This window comes from Panthera pardus, unplaced genomic scaffold (genome assembly GCF_024362965.1).
Source record: "Panthera pardus isolate Hobbes unplaced genomic scaffold, ASM2436296v1 HiC_scaffold_3, whole genome shotgun sequence".
Taxonomy (NCBI): domain Eukaryota; kingdom Metazoa; phylum Chordata; class Mammalia; order Carnivora; family Felidae; genus Panthera; species Panthera pardus.
This window is the reverse complement of record NW_026526876.1, coordinates 16,415,493-16,438,263: the sequence shown is the minus strand read 5'-3', so window position 1 is coordinate 16,438,263 and position 22,771 is coordinate 16,415,493. Positions and strand designations below refer to the sequence as shown.

Sequence of the window (22,771 nt, the reverse complement as noted above, 5' to 3'; positions counted from 1 at the left end):
CCATATCCTACAGCGTTAACCAGAGCTGACCCAACTATATGGCCTCAATTAAAGAACCAGTAGTAAATTGGAGATTGTATTTCCTTTTTTTTTTTTTTTTTTTTTTAAGGTTTATTTATTTTTGAGAGACACAGAGAGCGCGGGGTAGGGGCAGAAAGAGAGAGGGAGATGCAGAATCTGAAGCAGGCTCCAGGCTCTAGGTTGTCAGCACAGAGCCCGACGTGGGGCTCGAACCCACCAACTGTGAGATCATGACCTGAAGTCAGACGCCCAACCGGCTGAGCCACCCAGGCGCCCCTGGAGATCCTATTTCTTTTTCTGGGGGTGGGGGGCGGTGAGCTGAGGGGAGTTGGGTAGGGGGGTAAGTTTCATTTTTTATCCATATAGAACTTACTGTTTTCATTGGGGATAAGAGTACATATAGCACATTTCACCACTCACAGGTATTAGTGTGACCCTTTAATTTTTTTTTAATATTTTAATATTTTTTATTTTAATATTTTTTTATTTTAAACATTTTTAAAAATACTTATTTTTGAGAGGGAGAGAGCCAGCGTGTGAGCGGGGGAGGGGCAGAGAGAGAGGGGAGACACAGAATCCAGAGCAGGTTCCAGGCTGTCCGCACAGAGTCCGACGCGGGGCTCGAACTCAAGAACGGTGAGATCATGACCTGAGCCAAAGGCGGTCGCTTAACTGCCTAACCGACGGAGCCACCCGGGCGCCCCTGGCGCGACCCTTTAAAAGAAAAAGAAAGCAAGCTGAGGGGTGAGAGTTGTAGCGGGGGAGGGAGTCGGGGGGCCAAGGGCGGAGGATCTGGAGGACCCCGGCAGCGGAGGCCCAAGGGGAGGGGGACATTCTGTGGCCGGCTGGGCCCAGGTGCTGGCCTGGCTGCGTTAAGCGAGCAATTTAATCTCCTTAAACCTCAGCTTTGTCATCGGAACACTAGGGGGGGCTGTCCGGGAGATCCCCCCTCCCTCCCGGGGGCCGTGGGGGCTGGCGGGAGGGACACCACCTGGGGCTGGCTGGAAATGCAACATCTCAGTCCCCGCCAGAGGCCTGAAGCATTGGAGTCTGCTTTTTAACAAGATCCGAGGGGCTGGTGCTGACATTAAAGTTTGGAGGCTCTGGGCCGCATGAGGTGAAGCGTGTAAACATCTAGTGAGCAGAGGGACAAATGTCAGCTTCCGCCTTCTCTCCTCCCCCAAGCCGGCTCGCGCGCGCTCTTCTTCGGGAAACCTTATGGTCAGGAGAGCGGGATTTGGGGTGGATAACGCAGTGGCTTGCGTTCTGATGGTTACATACACTTTGTCTCCTTGTGACCATGACGTGGGATAGACCACAGAGATTTTTATCCTGGTTTTTATCCCAGAGGGAAGAGCGTGGCCCTGAGGAATCTAGCAATTGGTCCTAAGGTCAGAGCAAGCCCAAAGGGGCCCGGGTCACATGTGCAGATGCCTGAGGCTTCGACCACCAAGCCAAGGCCACCGGTGGAAATGGCCACTCCCTCTGGTGGGGGAAGGGGCCCAGGGGGCAGCTAGGTGGTCATCAGAAGGTTTTGCTGGGCAAAATGTGAGAAGACCCCCAAGGGACTGGAGTCCGGCGTCCTGACCGTGACACCAAACGTGACCCTGTAAGAACTTTCATTTAATGACCAGTTGGGGGGATCCATCCTGTATGGGGCACTGGGGGTTTGACGCTGAACCACGTGGACGCGTGGGTGAGGGGTTACGGCCAAGAAGGGCAGGCAAATGGGACACATGGGGACAGAGGCCATGCCGTACAAGCACAGGGTGCTAGGCAGATCACCCCGACCGAGAGGTGGGCGCAGAGACCGGAGAGGCGTAGGTGGCGGCGGCAGCAGCATGGGGCGCTGGAAGAGGGTGCGCCGTGGCCACAGGCCCTGGACACTCTGTCGGTGACCTGGCACCAGAGAATGTTCCTGGCCTAGGAGAGGACCCGGGTCTGGCCAAAAAGGGGAGGGAGCTGGGCGCGGCCTGGGAGGAAGGTGGGGAGGGAGGAGAGCCCTGCCCTAGCGTGCCCTCTGTCCCGGGCGCGCACCCTGCCGGGAAGCCCTGGGGCCACAGCTGCTCGGCTGGCCCGGCCCAGAATAGCCTCCCTTCCGGGCAGGGCTGCCTGGGCCCGCAGCGCCAGCGCCCGAAATAGGGCTCGGCCCGGAGGCCCGCGGGCAGCGGGCAGCGGCCGGAGGGCGCGAGGGGCCGCCCAGCTCCGGGACGCGCCGGGACGCGGGGACCCGGGGGACGGCGGGGACCCGGGGAGGGGCGCAGGACGGGATCCCGGGCGCGGACATCCGGGTGGGGCAGGGACGCGTGGCGGGGCGCAGGCGCCGGGACCAGGGGAGGTGGGGCAGGGCCAGGATCCCCGACGCGGGGCCCGGGGAGGTGGGGCAGGGGCGTGGGCGGAGGGCGCAGACCGGGGAGGGGGCCGGGATCCCCGCGCGGGGACCTGCGTCCGGGGAGGGGGCCGGCCCCGCGGCGGCGGGGTGGGGCGCTGACCTCACAGCCTGCGGGGAAGCCCGTCGGGGGCCGGCCGCGCCGATGGAAGGGCGGAGGAATGCGCGGCGGGCGGCAGCGCGGGCCGAGCGCCCGTGCGGTCCCTCCCCCTGCACACAGCGCCTGGAGGAGGGGTTGCCGTGGGCGCGGACCTGGGGGCCGGCGGGGGGGCGGGGAGCAGGGCAGGGGGAGCGCGGGAGGGAGGGTTAGGGAAAGGGAGGGGCGGCAGGGCCGGTCTCCGGGGACACCCCCCACCCGGGTCTGCGCCCTCCTCCCGCCAGGCCTGCGAAATGCGCGCCTCGCCGTCACATGCAGCCCTGGGGTCAGGTAGCCCTGGCGGAGCTCTGTGCGCGCGTCCCTTCCTGTTCCAGCAGGCGCCGCCCCTCACCCAGCCTCCTCTCGCGGGCTCCCAGCCTCAGTTTCCTCATCTGTTAAGCAGCGATTACTCCTATCTACATTACAGGGTTGTTACGATTAAAATAGAATAATCATGTAATGTGCCCTTGCTCTATAAATGGGGTCCTCTGTCCTCCCCGCCCCCTGCCTCCTCAGTCAGGCCTGGGATCAGCGAGGCCTTCCCGTGTCCCTGCCCTGTGCCCCTCGGCCTGGAACTGGTGCTGGGGGGTGCATCAGCACCCTTGCCAGGGCCCTTTCCTCTCCTCCCTCCCCCTCAGGGTTACCTTGGAACGTGCCTCCTACGAGAGGATGGTCCAACTTGTTGTCCGAACCTGCGGGAATCCCAGGCTGAGGTCCAACAGTATTCACGGAGGGCGCAGCCTGGCTGGAGTGAGTCAGCCTCTTTCTGAACATCATTTGCTGTTTCAGCTGCCCTTTGCAGCTTGGGCCTGGTGGTTGCCAGGACAAGGCAGCCCCTGGAAATCACTGGGAAAGACCAGCATGTTCTGGGGGTGGGGGTTAACAGTGCACCTGGCAAGGAAGGGCCTCTCCATCCCCCCCCTTCCCCTCCTCTATGGGAAGCGAGAGGCTCTGGCCCCAGGCTTGGGTACCCCATGTGAGGAAGGGCGGGCCTGACTTACTGTAACTGCCTGGCTGAAAGCCTGATTGTCCTGTGGTTGGGCAGACCAGCCAGAGAGGGGCCCTGGCGGAGGGAGAGCTCACCCAGTGTAACAAGTGGAGGCAGGGTGTCACTGGTGTCCCAGGGAGACTCAGCAGACCAGGTGGGGCTGCCTGCAAGGTCACCCTCTCTCCCCTAAGCAGGTCAGGCCGCTACTGCAGTGCCAGATTATTTGTAAGAAATCAAGTCTGTCCAGGGGCTCGGCCCCTGGTCTGGAGCATCAGAGCACCCGGTGTTGAGAGAGCACTCCCTGTGTACTAAGCAATGTGGGTGTTCACGTACTGAGCTATCACAACGACCGAAGGAAGCGGGGAACGTTAATATCCCCATTGTACAGACGGGAAGCAGGTTTATTGACGTGCCCAGGTCTCCTAGCTGGGAGGAGGCAAAGTGAATTGGGATGAAAATTTAGGCTTCTTTTTTTGTTGTTTTTATTTAAATTTTTTAAAAATGTTTATTTACTTATTTATTTGAGAAAGAGACAGAGCGAGAGTGGGGGAGGGGCAGAGAGAGAGGGAGACCCAGAATCCGAAGCAGGCTCCAGGCTCTGAGCCATCAGCACAGAGCCCGACGCGGGGCTCGAACTCACGAACCGTGAGCTCACGACCTGAGCCGAAGTCGGACGCTCAACAGACTGAGCCACCCAGGCGCCCTGAAAATTTAGGCTCCTAATCCCTATTCTGTCTGGCCTCCGGGGTGTGGGAACCAGCGCAGCCCAGGAGGGCAGATGGCCCAGCTGACCGCCCAGGTGCCTGAGCCCCTCCCCCCGCTAGCAGCTTGCTCGGCACTCGGCTGACTTCCTGTCCCTGGGAGAGCAGCTGTGGGTGCGCTGAGGCAGGGCGGTCCCCTTCCTGTGGTTCAGGTAGGAGCACAGCCTCGTGCCTTCTTGGCATCCTCCCTCTTTCCTTCCCCAGGTTCTAGAAGTCAGCCCTGGGTACTCCAGAGAGCCTGGCAGAGCCAGAGGTCGGCCCAGAGTCCTTAGCTGCGGGTGAAGGGCGCGTGGGCAGAGAAAACGGGCTGCGGGCCCTGGTGGAGGAGGGCTTCGCGGGACCTGAGGACCTGGCCTTCAGCCCTCAGGGAGCACCTGGAGGCTTCCCCCGTCCCGCCTCCTCTCTGAAGGTGGCGAAAATGCAGAGGAAAGCCCACTTCCCGTCCCCAGCTGCCCCAGCCTGGTGGTTGGGATTCAACGGGGACATCTGAGGGACGGAGGCTGCTGTGTGCCCTTGTCCCCCTCGCTGTCAGGAGACCCGGGCTTTGCAAAGAGCTGGCTGCCGGGCATCCCCTGACTTTTCCCTGGGTAACATTGCCAAGGAACTGTGGTGCTGGCCAGACTTCCCACGCCCTGCCCTGTGGCTCTACCCCCCCTCCGTCTCTTGCCCATGGAGGCTCGGAATAAGCTTTCTAGAGGATGCTCTTTCTTGTGTGAGGGGTCATCTGAGGTCGCCGAGATGGAGCTCTTCACCAGAGAAATGCAGGAACATCTCTGCAGCTAAATGAGGCAATGTCTGTGGGGGACTCGGCCTTGCCAGGCAGCCTCCAGACGCATGCTCCCTCCCTGAGAGACGTTGCCCTTGGCCGTGCAGCCCTTGGCCAGGCCAACCACTGGGCTCTATCCCTGGGTGCCTTTCCAGGCTGTCCTTTGCTCAAGGTGTCCTTAACAGAGCCTAAAGGGACATTCCGCTTCTCCCTATGCCCAAGAGCCGAGAAGGACACATTTCTCAGGCTCTTCCTGAAAGATTCAAGGAAAGAAAAAAACGTTCTTGGTCTGAGATCCTGCAGAACCAACCCCCCAGAACTGGCTTGAGTGGTGTCTCCAAAATTCATGCCCACGTGGACCTTGTGCATGTGACCTAATTCGGAAATCGGGTCTTTGCAGATGTAATTAGTTACGATGAGGTCATACTGGATGAGTTTGGGCCCTAATCCAATGGCTGGTGTCCTTATAAGAAGAGAGTTGGACACAGACACACAGAGAAGAAGGCCGCGTGAAGACAGAGGCAGGGACTGGAGTGACGCATCCACCGGCCAAGGATTGGCAAGGACCTGCTGGCGGCCACCGAAGCTGAGAAGCGCAAGGAAGACTTGCGCTTGCCCCCCCCCCCCCCCGGAGACTTCAGAGGGAGTGCAGTCCCATGGACACCTTGATTTTGGACTTGTGACCTCCAGAACCGCAAGGAAGTCCGTACGTGTTGTTTTAAACCTCCCAGTGTGTGATCCTTTGATATGGCGACTCTAGGAAAGTTGGACAACCACCGAATGTCAAACAGAGGGCAGCTGAGGAAAACAAGAAGGAAACAGAGCAGGCGCACAAAGCAAAAGCTGGAAGAGACCAAGGGGGAGACGGGAAGAAGTGCTCCCTCCATGTCTTCCTCTCTGCGGGGACAGGAAACCACCATGGAACCGGTGGCCCTGCGAGCAGGAGTGTGTGGGGCTGGATGTTGGGTGAACGGGAAGGCGTTCGAGATCTTGCTGGTCCCAGGGAGCCCCTGCTAGGAATAATAAAGCTTTGACTTGGTCCTGTATCAACCTCAGGACTCCCAGAGCAGGCTTTGTTGAGATCCCCCACGGAGAGATGAGGAACCCAGGCAAGGCCATTAGGTGCTGGCCCAAGGTCGTTTTCCAGGAAGCAGTGAAGGGGGCACACACCCAGCTTCCCTGCCCGACAGCCAGCGCTCTGCCCTCTACCAGTCCAGGAGTGGGGGGTGGGGCATCTCCCATGCCGTATGCAGTGCCTCAGTGGCATCGGCAGGTGCTGGCCCTGGTCAGGGACCCCAGCTCTGTTCCTGGCGAGCTGCGTGATTTGGGACAAGTCACGGCACCCCCTATTTGGCCGTTCCCCCCACGGGAAAACGGGGGACAATAATAGGGCCTAAGCCATAAGAGTTCCTGGAGAATTAAATGTTCATATATTTCAAGTGCTTAGACCAGAGCTCGGCGCACTGGAAACTTGAAGGTGTTTGTGAAATGAATAAAAGACGCTGATGGGAGTACTCTTTGTCCAAGGAGAGCGCCTTGGGACCGCGAACCTGTCTTATTCTCACTCCACAGGCCACGGGGAGGCCAAGGCCAACAACATTCTCATGCGGTCCTGGTCTGTTCCCCACAGAACCCTCCAGAGACTAGCCAGAAGGGCCCTTGAGACCGGGGAGCAGAGCTCCGCCCACGTCCTGGGCAGGCTGATTCGGTTGCTTGAAACCTGCCTTCTCGCAGGCTGAGGACACCTTTGGATCCTGGGCCAGGCCAGCGGCTTTCTCCTCCCAGAGGAGAGCTCAGACCCCCGCCAGCGATTCCGCCCGGAGTCCTGGTCAGTCGCCTCCCGGTTAGCTGTCTCGGGGGGACCAGGACTGGGGTGACGACTCGCTGTCAGGCATCAGCCCATGGAAAGAGAATGCACAGTGCACATCAGAGGGGTGGTACAATGTGCTGCATTTGCAGACGGAGGGAGCCGCGTGTGTGTGCGACCTTCCCCCACCTGTCCCCCGGGGGGTCTGCAGCCTCTACTGGCCCTTTTCGTTGGCTCCTGTCCAGATGTCTCTCCTCCCGGCCACACAGCCCAGCCGGGTGACCCCAGGGCTTGTGGACTCTGCCTGGGTTGAAGCCCCTCCCCTTCGGCGCTCGAGACTGACCAACTCAGTCCTCGGCCTGCTGTGGGCACAAGGTCTCTCGCTGCAGCTGGGCCCCTTGGCTGACCTTCTCAGCTCCTTCTCTTAGACGGGAGAGGTCTGGCAGCACGCCTGTGGGCGGGCCGGGCTTTTCTCCTGGGCTCCTCCCTCCACTCCAGGGCTCTGGCCATAGCCTGGTCAGGGTCCTTGCTGAGTTTCCTGGCCAAACCCCGGAGTGATGGCCTGAGGAGTCCAGCGGGGAAGCCCCAGGGTGTAGGGAAACATGCCACAGCCACTGACTGCCCCGCCCCCCACCGGGCAAGGCCCGTGGGTCTCCAAGTGTCTTCTGGGTAGCCTTCCGGCCAGACCCCCTTGCCCACTTTCTCCAGGAGCCAAGGAGCACTGAAGAGCACAGGGAAGAATTGCCCCTTCCCAGCGCTGGTTTCCTCTCTCTCCAGCCTCCTTTTCACGGGATTCCGGAACAGAAAAAGTTACGTAGAGGCCATCTCATCTCTTTCCCCACCTTCCGGAAACCAGAGTTCAGGGCAATATTGGGGTTCTCTGAGGCTTCGAGCAAAATCCCGCACGTTGGGTTGGCCAGACGTCTTGCTGGAATTTCCTTGGGAGTTCTGTGTGCACTGGGCACCCCCACCGAGGCTCCCTCCTGCTGGGAGATGGGGGGGGGGTGTCTCATGCTCCTAGCAACCACCCAAGGTCTCAACAGACAGAGTGACGGCCTCAGGACCTTGTCCCAGGGCTGAGCTGGCCGGTGTGGACTCAGCTGCCATTTGAGTCCCCTGGGGAGCCTTCGCAGCCGCTGCTAGATGGAGGTCCTGGGCGGTGGGGGCTCTCACACGCAGACGCTAGCAGTCGTGGAAAGGGCACTGGACCCGAAGTCCAGTGACTGGTGTCCTAAGGGAGGCTGCTTCTATCACCAGTTATCTGTGTGATCTGAGGCAGGTCTGGATCCCCTCTACGCCTCAATTTGCTCATCTGGAAAAGGCAATAGATGTCACTTTACCTGCCTCACTTGCATCCGAGGCGCGGAGGGAACGTGGAAGGACATCACGTATTAGGACGCATTGAGAAGAGCAGAAGTGCCACTTAGGCAAACATCAGGTGTTAAAAATAAAAGATGCCTGTTTGCGTCCCAAAGTAAAAGTTGTGGGTGACTTACTATTGCAACGACTTCTGAAACCTCGTTATTTAAAGACATTTCTTCTTTTGGGGCACCTGGGTGGCTCAGTGGGTTGAGCATCCGACTCCTGATTTCGGCTCAGGTCATGATCTCACGGTTTGTGGGTCTGAACCCCTCGCCCGGCTCTGTGCTGTGCTGACAGCTCGGAGCAGCCCGGGCATAGGGCCGGATAACCCCAACACGACACGACACCGGCTCACAGGTGAGCGGGGAGGGGGGGGGAGGGAGTGTGGGGTGCAGGGTGTGGGGGGCTTACCAGGCTAGGCCTTCCATTCCATTTAGAAGAAAATGACAAATGAACCAATGTGGATCCTACTGGGATGAACCATGGACCGTGCGTGCGAGCGTGCGTGTGTGCGAGTGAACGTGCGTAATAAAAGCAGTATTTTTAGGAGGCGAATCTGGTGTGGATGTGCCCGATGGGGACATACCAAACCTCTTGAAGTTCCCAAAAGTTTTTTCCCTTTTCCGGGCCATTTCCCTGTTTCAGGTCATTAGAATGCCCCTCTGTCCCACGCCTGCCTGCCCGGGGAACACCTGCTGTTTTGCCTTAGCTCACGAGTGTCACCTCTTCTGGGAAACCACTGTAGGTCATTTCCTCCTAGGGCTGCCAGCTGTCTGCTGTATAACATTTTATTTTTACACCCATTCCTTTTTAGGATACTTCTTGGTTTTCACCTCTGGTTCCCCTTTCAGACTGTAAGCCTCTTGATGTCTGAATGCTTCTCAGCACTCATCTCCAGCACCGGTCATGGTGCCCAGAAGAGGGTTCCTAGCTGCGCCGGGATCACCTGGCGTGTTGTTAAGGCAAGGGTACCCTAAACTTCAGAAACACTGCAGCCCCCCCATCACACAACTTCAGGGGACACCATCCACAAAGCTCATATTGTGAACAGCGCCCCTGCCGTTGTGAGGCACATTGACGTCCTAGAGGACCAGCTTGTGCATTTCATGCCTTTACCTTGCAACATCCACACATTGCAAATGCCAGATAAGGTTTTCTGTAGGAAAGGAAGATCGGAGATTTGCGGGGGAGGGAGGCGTAACAGAGGAAATACATTTTCTTGCGTAATGTGCCTAACAAGCTAGTCTCCTGGTGGTTATCTTTTTCTCTAAGTCTGGCGCTTCAAGCCTTCTCCTAAGGCTGGGCCTGATTATTGCAATGAATGGCAGCAGTGACGGTTTCACCAGGATTACGTGAAGTTTTAGCATCCAGAACCCTAGCTTCAGAAGACGGCCTGTAGCCGCTGCTGATTGTCTGCCATGCAGCCTTCCAGGCCGCTGCTGTTGCTTAAGGCTGTGCTGTAATGCAGAACACTCAGGAGTGGGAAGTCCAGAGTTCTCCCCGCTTCTGGGAACAGCCCCCCATCCCCCTCCCTGCACCAGCTTCCACAGGCCGTCCTCATGACAGTGGGTCAGGCTCACCCAAGGATTTCACAAATGCCTGGCCTGTTCCCAGCACAGTACAGCTGGGAGGGCTCAGCCTTGGGGGGGGGGGGGGCGGGAGGGCGGCGGGGAGGAACACCGTACTCTTTCCCTGTGGGGCCCCCTGTTCTCAGGCCCAGGGCTGGGAGCTGGAGCCCAGGAGAGGGAAGGGCTGCACTTGCCTGCGCTTGCCGGGGCGCCGGCCGTGAACCCAGGCTTTCCCTCCCTGCTGACTTCCCAGATCGGCTTAGTCAAGGTTCAAGAAGGAAATTCCCTGTCCCCGGAAGAGAGGAGGATCCGGGCTTGTCCTTCCCGGAAGGCAGCAACGAAAGTGGTCAGAGAGTCACCTGGGGAGATGTTGAGGATTCAGATTCCGGGACTCCCCTCAGGCCTTCGGATTCAGAAGAGCTGGGGTTGGAATCGGTGACCTAGCAATTTCGTCTGCTCCCTGGGGGGCTGGCCGCAGGCGCTTCCGCACTTTTGGGGGAGGTGTGTGTGAAGAGTGTTTGGCTGCAAGAGCCCGGGATTCTCAGCCGGAGGGCCTCTGGCTCTGGCGCTCTCTACCTGACCCCGTGACCCTGGAAGAGCTGCCCTTGTGTTTCAGGCCTCAGTTTCCCCATCTCTGAAATGGGCGTGTTCCGACCCGAGGGTAGGGTGATCAATTGGCCTGGTTTGCTGGACTTTCAGAGCTGAACTGGAACCGTGCTGGGCAAACCAGGGCTAGCTGGTCACCCTACCAGAGGCAGAAACAGGACGGGGGATGTGCCACCTACTGGAAATGTGATTTGAAGATGCATCTTTGCACTACTAGTAGCCGGCTATATTTATTTACATATTTACTAGTTCGTTGTCTGCCACTCCCACTAAGCCTCTGGAGAGCAGGACAATCAGGGCCTTGTCCTGTTCTACGCCCAGTCCCCGGACACACAGGATGTGTTCAACAGATGTTTGGGGAGTGAAAGAATGAATGAGTGAATGAGGGACCGGGGCAGAGGCTGGGGGGCTCCAAGGACGGGATCCCTGGACAGAAAGAGTGTGCGCTGGGGGGCGGAGGGAGGGCACTCGCCAGCCGGAAGGGGAGATTCGGCATTCGGTTCCCCTGGGAGGAGAGAACTTGGCCGAGGTGGGGGGGAGCCAGTGCTTTCTGAGCAGCTCCCCTCGGAGGGGTCAGTGATCCCTCCCCCCCAGTGACGAAGGACTCCTTGCCTCCAGCAGGAGCCCCGGGCGCGCCGGTCCACCCTCTCTCCTCCCCCTCCCGCCCCCCACCCCAGGGAGGTGCGCCTGGCAGCCTCCCCGTCGAATTTCCTGGCACTCGGCTGAGAATAAACAGCGCTGCGCGCCCGTAATCCCGTTGTCACGGCGACCGCGCTCCGCGGGGCGGGGGCGTGGCGGGGGCGTGGCCTGCCCACCGCGCGCGAGCTCGGCTGGGCGCGGCGGCGGCGGCGGCGGCGGCGGCGGCGGCGGCGGTGGCGCGGGCCCGGGAGGTGCCACCCGCCCGGCTGAGCGCGGACATTCTTCGCATAGCTCCGCCAGGGCTCCCGCGGCGTCCGGGAAGTGACTCTTCCTGGCAGAGGCCGGCCTGGGAGCGACGCGCGCGCCCGCCCGCACGGGAGGGGGCGGGACGCGGCGCTGGAAGGTGCGCCCCGGGCCCGGCTCTTCCCAGCCTCGGCCTGGGTCTTCCCGATCCGCCCCTGGGCACGTCGACCCCCACCCCGCAGACTTCTGTCTCTGCTCAGACTCCCTCGGTGACTCCCCTCGCCCTCCGTCTCTCTGCCTGGTACCCCGGCGGTGCCCCCTCCCAAGCCTCCTTCCTCGTTCCTTAGACTAGGACCCAACGTGCAGGCTTATGCTCCAGCTCCCCTGTCTGTGGCCTCCCTCGCTCCCTCCCCCCAGAGCAGGCCTTAGATTTCCCATTCCTGGCTCTGGCTCATCCGGAGGACTGCCCCCCCCCCCCAAAAAAAAAAAACCAGCACCACCGGAGAGAGGATAGGGCCTCTTGGGGGGTGGATTCTTACAACGCCCGAAGCAGCGTAATAGGACACAGGGCCTGGAGGCAGCAACCTCTCCCCTTTCTGTTGGCCAGGGACCCCCAGCTTTGCTCGTCTTAATCTCACTGAGGCATGGGTGTCTGCTCAAGCTTCTTAGCAAATCTGGGAACCAGGCGGAGTCCTCCTCTGGCAGCCAGGACAGAGCCCTCCACCCCCACTCCTTAAGTCCTGGGTGTGTGTGTGGGGGGGTCTGTCCCCAAAAGGACTGTGAAGTTCAGAAAGATTTATGCAGCAGAGGGTAGGATGAGGAGGGAAAACAGGAAGGAGCGCTGGGGAGCAGAATGATGGAAGGGAGAGATTCTCTCTGTTGCCACTCATTTGCTGTGTGAATTTAAGTAAATTGCTTTCCAGGGGCGCCTGCGGGGCTCAGTGGGTTAAGCGGCCTACTTGGGCTCAGGTCATGATCTCACGGTTCATGGGTTCCAGCCCCGCGTTGGGCTCTGTGCTGACAGCTCAGAGCCTGGAGCCTGCTCCGGATTCTGTGTCTTCCTCTCTCTCTGTTCTTCCCCTGCTCATGCTCTGTCTCTGTCTCTCTCTCTCAAAAATAAATACAGATTAAAACAAATGTTTAAGTAAATTGCTTTCCTTCTCTGGGACTCCGTTCGCTTGTCTGCAAAAGCAGAAGGTTGGTCCAGTCTGTGGTCTGATAATGGGGAGACAGAAAAAAGTGTGGGAGGAACGATGTGGGGGGAGGGGGCATCAAAGGAAAAGGGTTGGGGGGGGGGCTTCCTGCCTCTGAGTTCAACCTCCCAAGGAGGGCGGAGAGAGGAGCTTCCCCTTGGGCCAGAGAAGATCAAGCCCTTGGGTTAGTGCCCCCGTCAACACTGGACACCCTGGCAAAACAGCGCCTGAACAGGGAAGAGCCTGCCAGGAGTTTCCCAGGCTCCCCTCCTCCTGGGATGAGCCAGGCCTCACTGGGTCCCCTCGCCTGACCTCGTGCTCTGGGAAGGTGACCTTACCTGGGTCTGCATTCTCTGTTCTGGGAAGTGGTGGTCTCTCTGGACTGGTTCCTACATGCTCTGTCCACTCAGGAGTCTCAAGCCTGGCCCTTTCTCGTCACTTTATTACATTATTTTCCCCCAAAAGTCTAGGAGATGGGAAAGAAAAATGACTTTGTTTATTTACTCTCAGTTGCCTTTTGAACGCTGATTCCCGGAGCAGCTTATAGAGGGACCGGGGAGGGGGCCATCCCTAATGCTGACACCCCAGAGCCAGGGCCCGCACCGCTTGGCTTTGCAGGGAGATGCACTGAGGGGCAGCCCTGGGCACACAGGGCTTCGGGAGGCGGAGAGAGTTCGCGCTTCCAACCCTGTGTCTTTCCCACATTCCCAAGTGGTGTGTCCTTGGGCACGTTGCTTAACCTCTGTGAACCCGAGTGACTGCCCCACTCAGTCAACAAATATTGACTGAGCCCTGTTCTGGGCCTCAGAAGTGACCAGCGCAAGCCCCCCCCAGCTCCCATGGAACCCGCGGTTGTGTCTGAGAATACAGGGGTGATAACACCTGCGCTGTGGGGCTGGGAAGGTTAACCCAGATAGCCTCTAAGTACCCAGAGGGTGGGAGTGACTAAAAATAGGCAAATAGACGGGTACTGTCATTGGGAGTCGCGCGTGTGGGTGCGCCTTCGCAGGTCCCGGGTCTCCCAGGAGTGGAGAGCCCACCCCTCCCCCCACCTCCCACGAACCTGGCTGCGCTGAGGTCGCGGGTCACAGCCAGGACCCCCGGTGACCCCGGGAGTCTGGGCTTTCTCGGAACACCTCCCAGCCAAGGAGCAGAGCGCTTCTAATAGCCTGGAGCCTCTAAAAGCTTTGACCACAGCTCAGTTTACTCCCTGCAAACCCTTTGAAGTTCTTCCTTCGAACTTGCTTTGCATATTCTGGTCAGATCTGAATCAGACTAGCAGGAATTACCCCTCTCGGTACAGTCTAGGTGGCTGCCTTAGCTTGTCAGTGACGTGAAGATGATTCCAGAGCGAGCCGAGGAGCGCCCGGGGAAGCAAGGGGGCAGAGCGCGCACCCCAGCGGCTCTCTCTCCTCTGCCCTCCCCTCCCCTCCCCTCGGACGCCGCGTGGGTGTGGGTGAAAGAGAAAGCAAGCCAGAGCAGGGGCGGGGGGAAAAGGCTCCAGTCGGTTTTCATTAAAAAATAGTGCTCTTTATTATAAATTACTGAAATGTTTCTTTTTTGAATATAAATATAAATATGTGCAAAGTTTGAGTTGGATTGGTATTTTGTTGAGTTCTTCAAGCATCTCCTAACAGCCTCGAAGGCCTGGGTGGGGGAAGGGAGAGGACTGGAGGTGGAATCTTTATAAAAGACAGAGTGATTGAGGCAGATTGTAAACATTATTAAAAAACAAAAACAAAATAACAGGAAAAAAAAAAAAAAAAACCACCCCAACACACAGCTGCCCCATCCAGCCCCATACCTGACACAGAAAACTTTTGTGTTTGTTTAGTTTTCCCCAAAAAGAACAGTTCCAGATAATTCCATCACTGCTACATTCCTGTTAAGTTTTCACTGATCAGTGCTATTGCAGAGAGGGAGCAGCTGGCAGCTGGGGTGGCAGGGGCCCCAGTCTCTCAATGACTTCCTGCCTGTGCCCTCCCCCCACCCCCACCCCAGGTGAGGGCTGTGCAGGGCCTGGTGGGGGGTGGGGGGGCTGTGGGACCTGGTGGCTCAGCTCTGCCGAAGCCCAGGCACCCTGAGGCACCTGTGACTGGCCAATACCAACTGGGCTCGCCTTCTTCCAGGGCTTGGCTGGAAGGCGTAGATCTCCGCCCCCCTCCGTCTCCGCCTGCCGCTCCCCGCCCCCCCCCCCCCCCCACGCTGAGTGGCCAGCAGCTTGCCCTCCGAGGATCCCTTGGCCTCTGCCTGGATAGGCTGAGTGTGTGGCTTCTTGTGTGCCAGTCCCTATCCATGGGACAGGGAGCATTTAAGGCAAATCTCCTAGCCAGACAGGAGGCCCAAAGTAGAACCCCTCGTCTCGGTGTCGGAGATCTGGGGTCAGAGATGGCTATCTTTTCCACCCTCCTCCCAACCCCCGGGTACAGAACAACTGACCAGCCCATGCCTCCCCCCCCTCCGAAGGCCACTCCCCCCTTAAAACGAGGGAAGGGCCTAGGGCTCTCGGGCACCCGATGGACTCTGGGACCTGTGTTCCTGGTGGCTGTCCCAGAGAGGGAGACAGAACAGCCCCCTTCAGGTCACCCCTTGACCTTAACCCCCAGAGCCGGGGCGGGGGGAGGAGCATGCAGCCGCCCTCCTCACCTGGGGCGGACGGTGGGAGGAGCCATTTCCGAGGCCAGCCTGCAGCCCTGCGGCCCCTGGGGGCGCCCTCTCCTCCACCCTCTTCCAGGCCGGAGACCTGTTCAGGTTTAAAGCTACGTTTTAAACCAAATCAAAGAGCAAACAAGTTCCGTTGGAAAGTTTGAAGACTCCCCGGCAGTTCTCACTAGTTCATCGCTCCTGCAGTGTCCCCTGTTTGGAAATGCAGGGGGAGTTGAGGAAGCGGAGAGGAGGAGAAGAGACCAATGCTGTCGTCGTCGCTGTCCCTACCGGGCCAGCGGGCTCCTCCGGAGACGCTGGCGTGGGGGCGGGGCGCTCAGGTGGCCGCCCCCCCTTCCCTCAGACACATTCCAGGTCCCGCCGTCCCCATTCTGCAGGGGGGGGGTGGGGAGGCGGAAGGGAGGGGCCTGTCCACCCCCCCTGGCTCCCCCCAGAGCTGCAGGACTCTCACGGCTGGATTCTTGTGCTTGTGCCATGTGCCACGGGGGAGAGGGGACCCAGGCTCCTCGCCCCGACCCCTGCCCTTTGCTCTTTAAAGAGGGGCATCGTACTGGTCCAGGAATTCCCGAATGGGCCCAGGCAGCTGGGTGACTTTCTCATAGGAGTCCAGGTGGCCGTTGACGGTCTTCCGACAGAGATGTTGGAGAGTGGCCACGTTGGAGGAGAGGGGCCGGCTCAACACCAGAGGGATCTTCTCGCCCCCGGAGTAGATGTAATAGGCTCTCCTGGGGGGACTCCCCGCCAGCGGCTGGGCCGGCGGCTGCTCCGGCACCTCGGAGGAGGGTTCGGCGGGTGGAGGGGGCAAGGAGGGGGCGCCGGGGGGCGGCATGTAGTGGTGCACCAGCTTGAGCACGCAGTCGAAGCGGGGCACCGGCTGCGTGCTCCGGGGGTCGCTCTGCAGCGAAAAGCTGCCCCCCTCGCACTGGATGCGCAGGTTCTTGGTCCCCGACTGGGTCTTGACGCTGAGCGTGAAGAAGTGGCGCTGGTCCGAGCTGTCGCGGATGAGGAAGGTGCCGGCGGGCTCGGCGCTGAGCAGCAGGTTCGCCTCGCCGCCCGTCACGGCGCTCCAGTAGAAGCCGCTCTCCTGCAGCTTGCGCACTGCGTTCACCACCAGCTGGTACTCGCTCTTGGAACTGAAGGTCTTGAGGCGCAGGCTGGTGTCCAGGGGGCGGCTCATCCCGGCGGCGGGAAACTTGCTGTGGGTGACCATGGCGCACGGAGCCAGCGTGGATCTGCGCGGCGGCGGCGGCGGCTGCAGCTGCTCGGCGGCCTCCGCACAGCGGCCGCTACCGCATCCCGGGGGGCTGCGGGGAGGAAGGGGCGCGCCGCGTGAGTGCCCGGAACCGTCCGGCGCGCCCGGCCCGCCCCGGCCCCCCAGCCTCCTCCCGGCGGCCCGGGCCCCCGCCCCCTGCCCCGAGGCCCCCGCCTGAGCCCTTCTCCCACCCACCCCACCCTCCCCCCCCCCCCCGCGCCCAGGCACCCCGCGGAGCCCGCCCAGCCCCCGCCCCCGCCCGCGGGGTGGCCCCAGGCAGCCCCCTTCCCCGGCACGCGCCGGGAGAACGCCGAGTGGGGAAACTCGGGCGCGGAAGTTGGGTCTCCGGGAGCGTGGCCGGGGAGGGGAGCGGGAGAAGGGCCCCCGGGACGCTCTGGGCGCCGCTCAGTCCGGTGGCCCCGAGCGGCGGGGACGGAGAGAGGAATCCGAGGCACGGGGGGGAGGGAGGGGGCTTGAGAAGCCCGAGGGCCCAGCCTGGGTCTTCCGGGAACCTGGGATCTCCGGCTTCCATCCGCTCTGCCCCCTACCTCGTCCCCTCCCTGCCGGGAATGACCCGGGAAGGGGAGGGGAAACCGGGAAAAAGCTCCCGGGACTAGCGAGTCGCCACCACCACCACCAACAACCCCCTCCCCCCCGCCCCGCCAACCTCCCGCCCCGCTCCACGCCGCGCCCCTCCTTCCTACCTGGTCCCGAAACGAAGTCTCCGGCCTCGGGGCTGCGCCTCCTACGGTCCCCAAGGCGAGGCGGCCGCGCGGCGACCAGCGGTGGCCCGCGCTGCGCCCAGATGTTGGCGGCCGTGGAGTCCACCGAGGGCCCCGCGCGCGCGTCTCTCGGGCTTCGCTGGGGCGCCCGCCCTGCCCCCTGCGCGTCCCCGGGCCGGCCGGCAGGGACGAGGCGAGGGGCCGCGGCGGGAGCTGGGCCGGAGTGGCGGCGCTGGCGGCGGCGGCGGCGGCGGCGGCGCGGGAGTGCGAGTCGGAGCCGCCGCCGAGGCCGCGCTCGCGGGTATATACGCGGCCGCCGCGCCCCGCCCCCCGATTCCTGGAACTGCGCGGCCGGCCTTCTTGTAATGTTTAGTCACTACTCGCAGCAATGAAAGGCTGCGCGGAGGGCGAAGGAGGGGCCGCGGGCGGCCGAGGGCGGGCCGCGAGCGGGGCCGGGACCGGCCGAGACGCGCGCACAGACAAAGCGCGGCGCGAGGCGGCCCGGGCGGCCGGCGGGCGCGGCGCCAGCCCCGGCGGCGCGTTCCTGGCAGCGGCCCCTCCCCCCGCCCTGCGCGCGCGCTCCGCCCCCAACTTCTCATTCACACTTTCCCCCTCCCTTCTAAGAAGGCAGGTTTCTGGCAGAGGCGGGGGCCCCCGCTCCGGGAGCGCGGGCAGTTCCAGGAGGCCGAGCGGGAGAGGCTCCCGGCTCCCCTTCCCCTTTTCTCAGACCTCGCGGGGACACCCCCCTCGCCCCCACCCGGGCCCGCCGGAGGTCCCGATCGCGGCCCCAGGAGGCCCGGGCCGGCCGCGAGGGGACTGGGGGACACCCCAAAGCCGGGCGGCGAAACTGGGGCCGGACCTGGGAGCCGAAGTGGGGAGGTGTGGGGGCGGGGGGACGTGCGGGCACGTCCCGGAGGAGAAGCCCGGAGCCCCGGGGGTGGAGGGGACGCAGCCTGCGTGGCAGCTGTCGGGCCTCAGTCCCTGGGCTCACTGCCAGGCTCTCTGCCGACGCTGACATGAGCGCCGCCTCCCGCCACCAGAAAACCAGACACAAACAAACAAGAACCGCTTTCACACATCTGGGTCTCCCAACTTTCGGGGTGCGGTGTGGGCCCTGCCAGGTGCTCTCCCGCGGCGGGACGGGCCCCGGGGCGAGCAATGGCCCCACCCCGCGCCGGTGTCCGCTAGAGGGCGCCCTGGGGTCTCGTAGCGGGAGTGGAGTTTGGAGCGGCAAGGAAACCGGAGGGGGCGGGCTGTGTGTGTGTATGCGTGTGTATGGAGGGGGTGCTGGCTCAGGAGCCAGGGCGAGGCACCTTCCCGGGGTACCGAGGAGAAGTCCCATCGCAGTCTGGAATTAGAGCTGGGAATAAAAGTCCAGTAGGGGAGGGTTTCCAGGAAACAGTTTTCAGGAGTTCAGCGCACTTCTAGATGGCCCAGCACCGCCAAGAATGTGTCCCCCTCCCCCCACCCCCCCACCCCGCCTTTACCTCTGGGTGCGGGGGTCTGATGTCTCTTCAGGGGTGCAGAGTGATCGGGGTGAACCGTGGATTTGCTCTTGGTCACGCTGGCATGAATGTGGGTGGTTTGGGCTAACCAGGGCCAGCTCTATGAAGGTTGGAAAAGTTTGCAATCTGTCCCCAAAAGGGCAGTGGGATGCTGGAGACACCTGAGAGTGCACGAGCAGAGGAGGGGCAGAGACAGAGGGAGACACAGAATCTGAACTAGGCTCCGGGCTCCAAGCTGTCAGCACAGAGCCCGATGCGGGGCTCGAACTCCCAAACGGTGAGATCATGACTTGAGCCCAAGTCATTTGGTTAACCGACTGAGCCACCCAGGCGCCCCTTGAGAACCTCACCTCGCAGGACATGTGGGCTTTGGGCCATGCCCTCTTCCCAGATGCCACCCTACCGAAGATTATGAGTCAGAAAGGAAAGGACAGATGCTAATAGCAGGCATCTTGGGAGTCTAGGAAACAAAGGCCTGGTTCCTTTGCTTCTCCAGGAGCGGACAGGCACCTCACTGCCTTTGCCATTCTGTCTTCAGTCTGTGCCATCACCTCTTCCCCTCACAGATGTGGGGGGACTAAGTGAGATTTGGGCAGGACACCCAGCCTCCCTGAGATTCAGTTTCCATGCATAAAATAAGAACAGTAACCTTCTCCCCATCAGAGAGCTGAGATTCACAAGAGATTCTGCCCATCAGAGTGTGCTAGAAATGTGTCTATCTCAGTCTCATTCTTCCTCAGCTTCTAGGAGCAGACAGTAGTAAGGAGGAAGTCTTTTATGTATTTATTTTTTTCAAGTTCCATTTTTTACTTAAGTAATCTCTACACCCAAGGTGGGACTCGAACTCACAACCCCGAGATCAAGAGTCACATGCGCCTTTGACTGAGCCAGCCAGGCGCCCCAAGGAGGAAGTCTTGTTGTTTCTGGTCACTTCTGCAGAGGGGGGGAGATTGATTTATCCAACACATTTCACAAATATTGGGCTCTGTGTACCAGGCATTGTGCTAAGTATTGAAATATAGTGATGAATAAAACTGGGTCTTTGCCCTCGAGATGCTTGTGGGCTAATGAAATGGATTCTCGTCCTCTCTATAATCAGTTCATTCTTTTTCTCGTCCAGGAAAAGGACAAGAGGAGGCTGCACCATGACCATACACTTCTGTGCTGAGCCCGTGAAGGGCGAGGAAGACTCACAAGGAATAACCCTGGAGTTAATGGATGAGAAAGTGCTTTGTAAATTACAACGGTCTGACACAAGTCAGGTCCATTCATCCAGTCCACAAACCTTCATTGAGTGCCTGCTTTTGCCAGGCACGGAGCAGAGTGCTGGGAAGAGAGAGTGCTGGGTAAATCCTGCAGGGAGACAGGCGAGGCAGAGACATGCCCCCCTCCCCCCCCCCAAGTGAGGGGTGCCAGGAGAAAGGGGTGATTACGACCCTAGGATACTGTGACAGTTCATTTTTTAGGTGAGGGGAGATGTTGAAGGGGGAAGATAAGGAGGACCAAACAGCCCTGGAATTCTGGGAATTCAAGTCTGGTTGGAAAACTCCTATCTCTGAAACAACAGCATGGTCCGATTGGAAGAGAAGAGAGGAGGGGCGGCGTGCTCAGGGGGGGTCCTGAAAGGGGCTCTCAGGGCTGGAGAAGGTCAGGGCTTGCAGTGGGAAGGTGGGCTGCGTTCCCTATGTACTGACTCTGGAGATTAAACTGCTGTCTAGGCTTCCCCATCGAGTACATGTATGACTTCTGGCAACTTACTTCGCCAGCCGTGCCTCAGTGTCCTTATTGGGTTTTGTTTTGATGTTTATTTATTTTTGAGAGAGAGACAGAGTGTGAGTGGGGGAGGGCAGAGAGAGAGAGAGGGTCCCACAGATTTCAAAGCAGGCTCCAGGCTCCGAGCTGTCAGCGCAGAGCCCAACGCGGGGCTCAGACTCACAAACTGTGAGATCGTGACCTGAGCCGAAGTCGGACGCTTAACCGACTGAGCCACCCAGGCGCCCCGGCTATAATTCTTTTGAAAGCACTGGGGTGTCTGGGGAAGGGAGGCACTGCCGAAGCTTGGGTGGCAGGGGGTGGACGTGACCGTGAGGCTTTATGCTTTGGAGAGCTATGTATCTCCCATGCAAGATGCAGTCTGCAAAGTTGCCTGTCTTCAAAGAGTTGAGCCAACTACCAAGGTGCCCCTTAGCTTTCTGGCATCTCCAGGGTCTGCAATGCCTTGGGAGGCGCCAAAACTTCTCAGTGGGTGTGTGTCGAAGGCTCTGTGCTCCAGAACGTTCCTCAGGCCTGGGTCTTTGCATGTTCACTTCCTTCCGGGTGGAACTGCCTTCCACACCTTGGCTGGTTTCTACTTTTCCTTTAAGACTTGGCAGAAACTCGGGTGAAACTTCCAGGATAGCTCTTTCCATGTTGACCAACGTGCCCCGACTGCTCATCCAGTGAGAACCTGGAGGAAAGAGACTGGTTTTTTCAAACCTGGTACATAGAAAGTGCTCAATGAATCCTTTTTTTTTTTAAGTTTATTTATTTATTTTGAGAGAGAGAGAGAGAGAGCGCAAGCAGGGGAGGAACAGAGAGAGGGGAGAACAAGAACCCCAAGCAGGCTCTGCACGTCAGCGCACAGCCCAATGCAGGGCTCAAACTCCCAAACCATGAGATCATGACCTGAGCTGAAATCAAGAGTCAGACGCTTAACCGACTGAGCCAACCGGGCGCCCCTGAATCTTTTTTTTTTTTAAGTTTATTTATTTTGAGAGGGGGAGGGGAGGGGCAGAGAGAGAGAGGATCTCAAGTAGACTGTGCACTGTCAGCACAGAGCCCAACGCAGGGCTCAACCTCGGGAACAGGGAGATCATGACCCGAGCGGAAAAAAGAGTCTGATGCTTAACCCACTGAGCCACCCCAGGCGCCCCTTGGTGAATTTTTAACGAGAGATTGTGTTGACTCCTGCTTTCCATCATTTTTAGGAAACACCTACTCTGCTTACTTTTAGAGTAGCTAGTGGTTTCTTCCTGCAGGGCTCAGGGGCATCTATGGGATAGATGGTGTGGAAACCCCATGTGCATGGAGATTATCAGGACTGCTAATCTAAGGGTAGATGGAGTGATTACCCAAACTCTGCTGGGAAAGCGGGGAAGGAGGCCCTGGGCCGATACAGGGCACACCCCCAGGGACCCTCTTCCAGGCAAGAGAGCCACCCAAACTAGAGCCCATCCAGGGCGACCCAGGGGACCCAGGGCAGTGCTGCTCTCACTTTCCCTGCCTGCGGAGGGTGGGGGGAGCGGTGGGGGGGGGGGAGGGGGGTTGGGCCTCGGAGGAAAGCTCATCTAAGTCCAGCCCCTCTGCCCCACCCACTATCTTCCTGGCTGGAGGGATTTAGGAGACTCCTGCCTGCTAATCTCTCCCTTTGCAGAATTTCTACGAAGTCAGAATCCCATTTCCAGGCAAAGGTGCTTGGTCATAAAGATAATACAGATTTATTCATGATGGAGGGGAAGTACACAGCGGTTTCAGCTGCCTGTGGGGCTCCACTTACTCATGGGGAGTGACAGAGGATGAGCTTTGGCCCAGACCTCGCAGATAGGAACCCTGGTGCCTGTGGGGTGGTCGTGGGAAGCTATGGCCTGGTCTGGGGAACAGGAGGTCCCATACTTGCATGGATGATCTTTCTGTCTTCGGGCCAGCCTGGGGGCAGGCTCTGAGGTTGCCATTGTTTGGAGGCAACATTGGCCACCAGATGGGTTAGGAGACTGGCCTCAGACCGCAGAGTTGCTCAACACCAGGCCTCCCTCTGTCTCTAAGACTGGTGGGCTTTCTGTGGCACAAGAAGGCAGCTGGGGTTGACGGCCCAGTGGCTTTATATTACTTACTCTGCATTGATTGTGCCTTTATCGCATGCCCGTTAGTTGACCAGGCCTGGGGTTACAATGGTGGGGAAAAGGATCTGGGTCCTTGCCTCTGGAGCTTCTAGTCTCGTGCTGGCAGTTCAGAGAGCGGGGCAGGAAGCAATGAGGCCTCTCCTCTCTTGCCCCCCTCCCCCATTTTCTCCAGCCAATTTGGAGACGATGCGGGGGGACCTGTGTCTCCCCGGACCTCTTGGGAGCTGTGCCCCCTGCTGCCCCAGTGTGGTTCTTCCAGGGCCCGCCTCCG

The 22,771-nt window shown here is 59.9% G+C and overlaps 1 protein-coding gene and 1 long non-coding RNA gene across 2 annotated transcripts; one reads left to right on the top strand and one right to left on the bottom strand.

Annotated features, from left to right (window-relative positions):
* The first annotated feature begins 2,404 nt into the window (after positions 1 to 2,404).
* LOC128774251 (uncharacterized) lies at positions 2,405 to 6,575 on the top strand. The gene is made up of 2 exons (XR_008418779.1): positions 2,405 to 3,296; positions 4,500 to 6,575. It is a non-coding gene; the product is annotated as an uncharacterized LOC128774251 (long non-coding RNA).
* Positions 6,576 to 13,987: 7,412 nt separating this feature from the next.
* Positions 13,988 to 17,383, bottom strand: SOCS3 (suppressor of cytokine signaling 3). The gene is made up of 2 exons (XM_053892825.1): positions 17,100 to 17,383; positions 13,988 to 16,447 (listed from the first exon to the last, which is right to left on the bottom strand). The coding sequence occupies exon 2, from the start codon at positions 16,351 to 16,353 to the stop codon at positions 15,676 to 15,678; it is 678 nt and encodes a 225-aa protein (XP_053748800.1). The 5' UTR covers positions 16,354 to 16,447; positions 17,100 to 17,383; the 3' UTR covers positions 13,988 to 15,675.
* Between the last annotated feature and the right edge of the window lie 5,388 nt (positions 17,384 to 22,771).